This window comes from Oncorhynchus mykiss, chromosome 10 (genome assembly GCF_013265735.2).
Source record: "Oncorhynchus mykiss isolate Arlee chromosome 10, USDA_OmykA_1.1, whole genome shotgun sequence".
NCBI lineage: Eukaryota > Metazoa > Chordata > Actinopteri > Salmoniformes > Salmonidae > Oncorhynchus > Oncorhynchus mykiss.
The window spans coordinates 68,060,090-68,071,103 of NC_048574.1; the positions used below are offsets into that span (position 1 = coordinate 68,060,090).

At 44.4% G+C, this 11,014-nt stretch overlaps 1 protein-coding gene across 3 annotated transcripts in view; it reads left to right on the forward strand.

Moving 5' to 3' along the window:
• Positions 1-8,970, forward strand: part of LOC110534527 (zinc finger protein 827) — a 105,633-nt gene extending 96,663 nt beyond the window's left edge. For 2 of the 3 annotated variants that reach the window (XM_036933647.1, XM_036933646.1), the window contains exons 13-14: positions 1,998-2,175; positions 4,507-8,970. In XM_036933647.1, the coding sequence (XP_036789542.1) occupies positions 1,998-2,175; positions 4,507-5,461 (1,133 nt within the window). In that variant the 3' untranslated portion in view covers positions 5,462-8,970. Of the gene's footprint in view, positions 1-1,997; positions 2,176-4,038; positions 4,090-4,506 lie in introns of all 3 variants that reach the window. The other variant, XM_036933648.1, reaches the window with a different exon arrangement.
• Positions 8,971-11,014: the final 2,044 nt, after the last annotated feature.

Below are 11,014 nucleotides of genomic sequence, written 5' to 3' on the forward strand. Positions count from 1 at the left end.
GCCTGCTTTTCTTCAGCAGGGACAGGGAAGATGGTTAAAATTGATGGGAAGATGGATGGAGCCAAATACAGGACCATTCTGGAAGAAAACCTGATGGAGTCTGCAAAAGACCTGAGACTGGGACGGAGATTTGTTTTCCAACAAGACAATGATCCAAAACATAAAGCAAAATCTACAATGGAATGGTTCAAAAATAAACATATCCAGGTGTTAGAATGGCCAAGTCAAAGTCCAGACCTGAATCCAATCGAGAATCTGTGGAAAGAACTGAAAACTGCTGTTCACAAATGCTCTCCATCCAACCTCACTGAGCTCGAGCTGTTTTGCAAGGAGGAATGTGAAAAAATTGGAGTCTCTCGATGTGCAAAACTGATAGAGACATACCCCAAGCGACTTACAGCTGTAATCGCAGCAAAAGGTGGCGCTACAAAGTATTAACTTAAGGGGGCTGAATAATTTTGCACACCCAATTTTTCAGTTTTTGATTTGTTAAAAAAGTTTGAAATATCCAATAAATGTCGTTCCACTTCATGATTGTGTCCCACTTGTTGTTGATTCTTCACAAAAAAATACAGTTTTATATCTTTATGTTTGAAGCCTGAAATGTGGCAAAAGGTCGCAAAGTTCAAGGGGGCCGAATACTTTCGCAAGGCACTGTATATATATTTTTTATTTTACCTTTATTTAACTAGGCAAGTCAGTTAAGAACAAATTCTTATTTTCAATGACGGCTTAGGAACAGTGGGTTAACTGCCTGTTCAGGGGCAGAATGACAGATTTGTACCTTGTCAGCTCGGGGATTTGAACTTGCAACCTTTCGGTTATTAGTCCAACACTCTAACCACTAGGCTACCCTGCCGCCCCGACAATCCCATTTCAACCTTCCAGGTGCGACACAAAACGCAGAAATAAAGATATAATTCATGCCTTACCTTTGACGAGCTTCTTCTGTTGGCACTCCTATATGTCCCATAAACATCACAAATGGTCCTTTTGTTCGATTAATTCCGTCGATATATATCCAAAATGTCAATTTCTTTGGCGCGTTTGATCCAGAAAAACACTGGTTCCAACTTGTGCAACGTGACTACAAAATATCTCAAAAGTTACCTGTAAACTTTGCCAAAACATTTCAAACTACTTTTGTAATACAACTTTAGGTATTTTTTAACGTAAATAATCGATACAAAGGAAGACGGGATGATCTGTGTTCAATACCGGAGGAAAACAAAGTGTAGCTAGCTTTCAGGTCACGCGCCTCTAACAAACAGTAAACTTCCCTCGAGCCTCATTCTGAACATGGCTACTTCCTTCATTTCTCAAAGGAAAAACCTCAACCAATTTCTAAAGACTGTTGACATCCAGTGGGAGTGGTAGGAACTGCAAGAAGGTCCCTTAGAAATCTGGATTTCCAATGAAAACACATTGAAAAGAGAGTGACCTCAAAACAAAACAAAATCTGAATGGATTGTCCTCGGGGTTTCGCCTGCCAAATAAGTTCTGTTATACTCAGACATGATTCAAACAGTTATAGAAACTTCAGAGTGTTTTCTATCCACATCTACTAATAATATGCATATCCTAGCTTCTGGGCCGGAGTAGCAGGCAGTTTACTTTGGACACGCTTTTCATCCGGACGTGAAAATACTGTCACCTATCCCAGAGAAGTTAAAGGGATAGTGTAAGCCCTTTATCTACTTCCCCAGAGTCAGATGAACTCATGGATACCATGTTTACGTCTCAGCGTCCAGTATGCAGGGAGTTAGATGTAGTTTCGCAAGCTATTGCTAACTAGCGTTAGCGCAATGACTGAAAAAAGCACAGACTTTTTTCACATAAATTATGCAGTGACGTAAATATGTGTGTGATGTGTCCAGAATATGTGAGTTAAATACGAGCAATTATTTGAGCCACACACAAGGATATCACGGGGGTGATGTTTAATTAAGAGGACGAGGAGCACTGCAGTCATGCTAACTCCCTCTCTCCCCCACCAGGCTTCGAGTGCGTCTTCTGCAACTTTGTGTGCAAGACGCGGACCATGTACGAGCGCCACCTCCAGATCCACCTGATCACGCGCATGTTCGAGTGCGACGTGTGCCACAAGTTCCTGAAGACGCCCGAGCAGCTGCTGGAGCACAAGAAGTGCCACACCGTCCCCACCGGAGGGCTCAAGTAAGGAAAGCAAGTACAGACAGAGGTTCCTACTCCACCACCCCCCACCCTACCCTACCCCGACTCCTCCCTCACACATGTACAGACGCACAGGCAGACGGTAACCCACTGACCGACTGACTATAGCATGCACATTAAGTATGCACATTAAGTCAAAAACATGCGTGTAAGACCACATGCATAAACACAATACACACGCAGTCTGAACTGTAAATGTGTGCATGCATTCAGCCACACTTTCAAACTAGATGACGTCAACACACAGACACTGTCCAACATACACATTTACGTGCATAGGACATCTAGCTCACTGAAGCTATTAAGACATTCACAGAGTATATATAAACCGTGTTACATTCACAGCCCTTGATACCAAACACTGTCCCCCTCTGACCCAATACTCCTATACCCCAATAGGAGCCTCTGTTGTACTGTGTGATGTACACACACACACACACACACACACACACACACACAGTAAACCATACATAGCCATGTAGCCCGTCTGTTCATGTTAAACCAACGCTGCCAGGACATGAAGCTCCTCCAACACGCACACAACAACATGCTAATGGCATTAGCCTAGCCTAGCGCTGTGCTTTTAAAGCCTGCACACACAGATGCATATTTTATACCACATAGATGTTCTATTTTCCCAGATTGCATTTGAAACCATCTGGAATGAAAGTAGTACATGCAGTCACTTAACAGGAAATCTGAACAGACATCTAGGGAAATATTTAAGCGCAGTAGAAACAGATTGTTAGTTAACACACAACAGTCACTGTCATTTGTATGTGTTTCTTTTTTTTGTTGATCTATTTGTCGAAGTTGTTTGCCATGATACGCAGTCAGTCAATGCACGTGTAGAGCCATCGATATCAATCAGACGCCATTGAACTCATCTCGCCATTAACTGATCGGCCTTCACGGTCACTTGACCATGTTTAATGTCAAGCTGTCACCACTATTCACCAGATACTGTCCCTTGTCTAGCCATCGGTAGCATTAGATCAGTAGTTGGTTTGGTGTTTGGAGTGAGAGAGTCAGGGTCGTAGTTTTTCTGAGGTATCTGTTAGTGTCTTGTTACAAGGAGTAGAGGCACGGTCTCAATACGCCACCACCGATTCTCTCCACGTTCATTGGTCAATACAGGAACACACACACACACACACCATCAACACTGCTAACAGTATTAGTCCATTTTAGGTACATGGGCATGTATTTATTTCACATTTCAAATGTTCAAGGGTGCAATTAGTTCAGTCATTATAGTAGAGTGTTTTAATGTTTGTTAGAAATCCATCCTCTATCCTGACTTTAAAACCAGACAGACAGTCCACATTAGCTGTGCGGGGAAGGTTTGAGAGGTCAGAATTAAAAGCAGGTTGCCCAAACACAGTTGCCCCCTCAGTCCAGTTCAAGAGGGTATCTCTAGTCTAGACTCTAGAGTAGTGTGTCCAGGCAGGGTTGTGTACTAAGTAGTGTGTGCTCAGCAGTGGACGGTGGGGTGACGGAGTGGTGGTTATCCACTGCAATGGAGAACACTTTCAAATCAAGCCAGCTGAATACGCTGGACAAAAGACAGACGAGTTGTAGACAATGGAGAAAAAACACTTTATAAGAGAAAGAGACGAGGCTGTAGTGTGTACCGAAGAGGAGAGTGTACTGAAGACTGCACTCGGGGAGTGTGTACTGAGGCGTGTCTAGGACAGAGAAGGGCCTCCCTTTACCAGTGCATCCTTAGTGTACTCAGAAGTGTTCATTCAGGAGTGTATGTCCAGGAGTGTATGGGAGAGAGAAGGTGTGTGTAGGCTCTTCACCACGTGGCTGGTTGTATTCTGAGGTGATTCTGTTCTGCAGGGTTTGTGAAGCGCTTTGGGGCCCAGAGCAGATGAATGGTGCTATTTAAATGTAAGTGCCACATTTCCATTTATTTCAGTTATCCTTCCATTCCTAATTCCGTCCAATCCTGTTCTCTTTCCACAACCTGTCTCTGCCCAGTTCTACATGCCCCACCCACCTACCACCAACCCACTCCAAACACACTTTCAACCCCAACCCACCCTACACACTTTAACATTTCAACAACACACACACACACACACACACACACAACAATCATTCCTTTAGGGTCAAATATTCAGGACACATCACACACACCTTTCCTCCTTCACCTTCCCCCTCTTCATCCTCCCTTGTGTTGAAGTCTTAAGGTGTGTATTTTGGTCATCGTGTATTTAAGTCCTCTCTTCGTTAAACCTCCCCTCGCTATTGTGTGTGTATTTCCCATGTCCTGCCCCCTTCCACTTCCTACTTCCTGTTTCCCAGGTGCCCCGTCTGCATTTATTCCACCAATCGACCGGCGGCCATGGAGTGCCACCTGAAGACCCATTACAAGATGGAGTACAAGTGTCGCATCTGCCAGTCGGTGTGGTGCGACCAGCCCGCGCTGGAGAGGCACGTGCGCGAGCATCGCCTCGGCAACCACTACAAGTGTGAGCAGTGCGGCTACCTGTCCAAGACGGCCAACAAGCTGATCGAGCACGTGCGCGTGCACACGGGCGAGCGGCCCTTCCACTGCGACCGCTGCGGCTACAGCTGCAAGCGCAAGGACAACCTGAACCTGCACAAGAAGCTGAAGCACGCCCCGCGCCAGACCTTCGGCTGCACGGAGTGCCCCTTCACCACCACCCACCCCTTCATCTTCAGCCGCCACCTCAAGAAGCACCAGGGTGGAGGGGAAGGGGAGGAGGCCAGCGAGGAGGAGTTCCAGGCCCAGCTAGGGGGCTCTCTGGTGGGGTCTCTGCGGGGCGGGGAGCCCTTCCTCCTGGGGGTAGGTGGAGGTGGGAGTAGCGGGGGAAGCGGTAGCAGCAGCCCCCTCATGATTCTCTCTGCCTCCCAGGCCCTGCAGTCTGTCGCCCTGTCACTCATCACAGAGAAACAACACCACCGTCAACAGGAGCTCCCGCCCCCAGCCCAGCGTTATCTGACCACATCCAATGGAGGAGGCCCCTCCCTCTTCTTCCCCTCCCCACGCCACGTCTACGAGCAGTTGGGAAACTACGAGCGGGCGCACCTGATCCCCCTCACAACCCTGTTCACCCACCGCCACCGCTCAACATTCCACTCGCCCCTCTCCAGACTCCAGAGGCCGCCCTCCTCCTCCCCCATTTTCCTCTCCTCCACCACCTCCTCCCCCTCTCCTCCCTCGCCCACCTCACTCAAACACTCCTTCCTGGCTTACCTAGGACTGGGACTGACGGAGAGAGCCAAGACTGTGTGACTGTTCTCCTCTCCTCCTTCTCATCCCTATCTCTCCCCCCTCCTTCTCGTTCCCCTTTCTCTCCATCCCTCTCTCCCTGGACAGTGGTGTGAATGATCGTTATCCACTGCGATGGGGAAAACTTTCCAATCAAGCCAGCTGAATAAGCTGGACAGAGACAGACACAAGTAGTTATTGTAGACAATGAAAAAAAAATGAAAAAAAAAGAATTTTATCAGAGAAAAGGCTGTATGTGCTAAAAAATGCATTTATATCAAAAGCTGCTTTTCTTATCTGTTATATCGATTGAATTATTACTCTCTATCTCTACTTTTTATTTTCTAATGTTTGTTTTTTGGACTTTTGAATGACCAGGACCCAACTGCATTACCTGTAAAACGGATCCGTGTTTTATTTTTGTTTTTGTTAGAAAAGTAGAAAAAGAAGAAGAAACAAAACAAGTGCTCTGACATTTTTAGTGCGTTTTTGTCTTTTGGCTACTACGCATCAGAATAGCATGCCTGCCTCTTTGTTTCCGCTAGCTTTGATGCACGTCATTTAATAGGGTATGATGAACCAATCCCCAGGCTGTTAAATTGTGATGCGCCGCGAACAAGAACCAATGAAACGGAACGCTTTTTCTCAAAAGTCTCGTTTCCAAAGCAACGCCTCAAACCACGCACTTATTGAATTATTTAACAAAGGAGTTCTGTACATAGTTTTGAAGCCTTCAATCTCCCCCACAACTAAGCTTTGACTTTATCTGTTTGGCTTTGTGTAATGGTGAAACCATATGCATAAATCGCCGACTGAACTCACCTTTGTCTCAGGTGGCGGTCGTCTTGGCAACCCATACACACAGGTGACATCTTGTACGTTGTTTGTCGTTGTGCGGTGGGGTGGACAGAACAAGTGACATTCTCTACTCAAGGCCCTTTGCCAATTCAAACGGTTTTCAAATCAATGTAACACACGTTATAGCCTCATGCTATAGTCTTTGCTTTCCCCAACTTAGCCCTTGTGTAACCGTAGCCTAGTCCCAGGTCTGTTTGTGCTGTCGTGACAATGACCGTAGGAATTGGCAAGACACCACAAACAGATCTGGGACCAGATTGGTTTTACCCCACCAGCCCACATCAAAGGATCCACGAGGACACCTGTAACCCCTGAGACCAGGGTCCTATTCATTAGGCACCAAACGGAAGAAAAAGGACTGAATCACCAGAACTTGTCGTTATGCTACGTTGCGCCCTAATGAATACGACCCAGGTGTTGTTCGGTCCAGCATCATGTGTAGAACTATGTATGGACTGACGCACCATTACGTTAGATAAGCTGTAAGAGAGAAGTGTTTTGTGGAGGTGACCAGCTAACGGGGTGTTAAAACCCCCAGCGGCTCCGGGCACCACAGGCCGATTCAATGGTGCTTTTTCGAGCTCTTTTGTAATTTTGTGTAAAAGAAGAAACAGAAAGAAACTGCTCCAAAATGACTTGAATGAATGTATTTTTCGTTGTTGATGTACGTGATGCGAACGTGATACAGATGTGCGGTGTAGTTGCAGGCAGGGACTGTTGGGTACCGTTGCCTATATGACAGAAAGCAAGGGGTTGGTTTTTATAGGTCGGTGGCCTTCTGTGTCTTTTTATGTTGTTCATTCGTTTTTTTTTCCCCTCTCTCTTTCTCTTTTTTACTGAGCCTTTTAAACGTAGGACGATGAGCATTTTCTACTAACGTGCATCGCTATTATGAAGCCATTTTGATGAAGGCTCCGATAGGTCCAATGTTGTTGACGAGGAAGCAGCCATATTTTTGGTTTTGGTGGTGTAGCTTCTATCTTAGTGAGAAGACATGGTACTGCTTTCTATTCCCCCTTCGCTCCATCTCTCAGTTGTAATTGCACTTAGCTTAGTCCCATTTCAAAACCAAAAGCACTTAGCTAGTTCATATTGTTATAGTGTAAACGGTTGAGCTGTCGGTCCGATAGGATATCACCGGAAACAGACTTATTACCTTTTTAAGATGTTTGCTGTGAACGATCTGAATCAAAACCGTGATTTCCTGATTTTTGTTGTGTAGACATTTTGTGGTTTAGTGCGGAGGGTTTTTACCTCTGTAAAATTGCAGAGCGCAGATGAACACAAATTGCATGAATTAGGCAGTCGAGGTTGAACTATACTATGCTGGGAGACCCAAAGGGCCCAGGCTAAATTGTCAAAGCCAATTTTGCACAGTGCTGCACTTTTTGAACATGAAAAATGTATTTATCTGTACAGACGGAGATGCTCAACATGGGGAGTGTACATGAGACCAGGCAGCATAATAAAGGCATTTCGTTATTTTTTATTCAAAAGCATTACCCATTTAATTGACCTTGCTTGCATTCCCAAGTGGTCTTTAAGCCAAAATGGTTTCTCATTTGTAAAGGGATATTTTTTTTTTTACCTTAATTGTTTTGCTTGTTTCTTGTACTTTTCATTTTCTTGTGATTTTATTTTTTTATATATTTTTTTTATTTCTTTGTAATGACAACAAAAAAATTGAGAGAACAATGCATTGTTAAGACCAAATGAAACTTAAAAACGAGGTTGTGATGCTAGGATTAAATCCGTCACTTCCTGGTAACGGAGGGGTGTAACAGTTAAATCTCTCCCCCGTGGTTGGTTTTCTTTTAGTCCCCTTTGACAACATAGCAATGTTCAGCATGCTGTCCGCTGGTCGCTGCTACATTATAGGAGTACAAGGAGCCCCCACCCCTGCCACACACACACTCCTAGGTCAGCTCCAGCTCCTTATCTATCCTCTAATATGTAATACTCTAGTGCCACTTGGTGGAAGGGAACCGCCTGAGACCACTGAGAATGAGTCAAACTGATTTTCAGGGTCCAAATCTAAAAACAAAAAATAAGAGGAACAAAAAAAAGAATGTGCCCGTCTTTTTACGACTGACTGTATGCCTTTTTATATATATATATATAGCTACCGCATAATCATTATGTAATCAAGAATGTCTGCAGTTGTTTCTTCTTATAAAACGGCCCCTTGGTCTGGTTGGTGTGTCTAAGGAGAAGAAAAGGCCGACAGGGATCGCTTCTCTGTCCTTTCCAAACCCAGTATTTTTAAGCACTTATCGTTTGCTTATAATTTTTTGTCTAATTGTAAAGAAGCAGCAGAAGGTGATTTTTAAATTTTTTAATGTTATGTCGGGTGACTACCTTTCTGAGCACTTCGGAGTATGCATGACATCTCTCTATTTTATGACTCGACAAGACTCAACTATCTTCTTTTTTGTGTGTTTTCGTTCATCTTTTTGGCACTCAGTAAAAATTGGTATGTGCTGTATAAAGCTTTCTGATTGGTTAATTGTTAAGGCTGTACAGGGTTGTTTGTGACAATAACTGGTAAATAGATCATTTGTACTTTTTTGGTTTTTGTATTCGTTTTTTCTTTGTTTTGGCATTATTTTATGTTCAAAAGTTGCCAGATATAAATGTAACAGGATTTGAAAGTAAAGCTTACAACAGATGTTCCACCTCAGGTCTGGTTTTTCTTTCGATTCTATAATGTCATTTTCGATGTCATGTTGTCTTGATTGTATATAGTTGAAACGGCCTCTCTCCAGGTACAGCTGCTACACCGGTGGAGACGTTTACAACGGGAAAGAAAAGAGCAGCAATGGATCCTCCCAAAAATCTAATTATGGAATGCCTCAAAGCAATCTAACCGGCCAACACTCACAGCGGAGGACTCTTTGATGCAACGCAGCTCTCTATAGGTTTCATAGGTTGTGTCTGAAATGGCACCCTTTTCCCTATATAGTGCACTACTTTTGACCCCTGTTCCCTATAAAGTGAACTACTTTTGACCAGGGCCCGACAGGGTTAACTGACAACGACGAAAACGATGCACGCGCTCCAATGGGGCAGAAGGCCGCAAGTTGCTATGATTCTGGACTGCCAGATAGTTAGCAACAGTAACAAGAAGCTGCCATGTAGTGAATCGCAAGTGGCTCATTTCAACTAGATTGTTCTTGATACCATGTCTTGTTTTGAGGTGTTTTGACTCCTGTCACGTCTATGCTAATATGGCTAAAATTAGCTAGCTCGCTAACCAACAACAGTAACAATGTATTTGAGAAACAAGTGCTCATTGTGAAAATGTATTTATTATTTCAATGAACATTAGAGACCAAGTATAGTTTACATGTTGTCAACAATCTAAGGCAACACCGTCCGTTTTGCTCCATAGTTGCGCACGCCTCGGTTTTGTTGCTAAACAACCAACCTGTCTTGGGGCCCTGGTCAAAAGTAGTGCGCTACATAGGGAATAGGGTGTGATTTGGGGCGTATCCACAGTGCTGTAATGGAGGCAGCAGACAGCAGCAGCACGTTCTCACCCAGCCAGAGGTTGGGGCCAGCCTAATGAAAACAGATGAAGCAGAGATAAAGTGTTTGCAGAAATTAAGGGACTCATTTATCACCGTTAGGCCCCGAGCTATAGAACACCTTGGTCTAAAGTTCTCCTTTAACAGGCCTGCAGTCAGTATCCCAAACACACACACTCTCTCCCTCTGTCTACCCCCCCCCCCCCCCTTCTCTCTCCCCCCGTCTACCCTCCCCCCCTTCTCTCTCCCCCCTCCCTCTCAAATCAATGACTTTATTGGCATGGGAAACATATGTTTACATGAAGTAGATAATAAACAAAAGGGAAATAAACAATTAAAGACATGTCTAATTCAAACTGAAATAGTGCATATTATATAAACAGCCAATACTTTGAAGGGGTGAGACCCCCCCTCTCACCCCTTAAGTATTGACAGTTACATATGGCTGTTTATATGATATGCACTATTTCAGTTGAAAGTCAGTGTGTATTATGCAGTAATGTTATCTGTTCATATTAGCCAATGATCTGTACATACAGTACCTCATCCACATGATTTCAGTGTTGCTCAGAGTAAAGTATGGAGCTTCGGTGATGCTAGACCAAATGGTCACCTCACTGCCCTGGATCTTAACCTTTACAGAGTTCACCCGTGTTCAAGTCTGAAACTCCTCTCTCTTCTCTATGTAGTTCAGATGTTGGCGTCTAGATCCGGTCTGGCCGTTTGCCATACCGTGGTATTAATGAGTCTCCTCTCCAGTGTGTTTAAAGCTGCTTAATTAAGTTCAAAGCAGTGCCAGGGTCACTAGAGGCCTGCTCAGCTGACCTCCCTATGAGTGGAAGTGTTGATTAGGAAGTGGAGATGGAGACACTCGCGCGGGCACATAACTTACATACACACTAGTGGAGACTCACGCACGCACGGCAGGACCTGTATTGATTTGGGGGTATATAGACGTCTAAAGATTGACTTCCATTCATATAACACCTTAATTACTATACAATGCTATTGTCCAAAATTGAGAATTTCTCCTTCCTCACAAAAAAGGTGTATATATATTTATAATAATATCCCTCCACCCCTGGGCTCAAGCTGTCTGCACAGCGAAGACCTTTCGACACCACCTCGTGAAAGTTGGCCGGCACCGATCGATAGCGTGTTAGCTTTTTGTTTGTAGGTTCAGGCTGCCTTG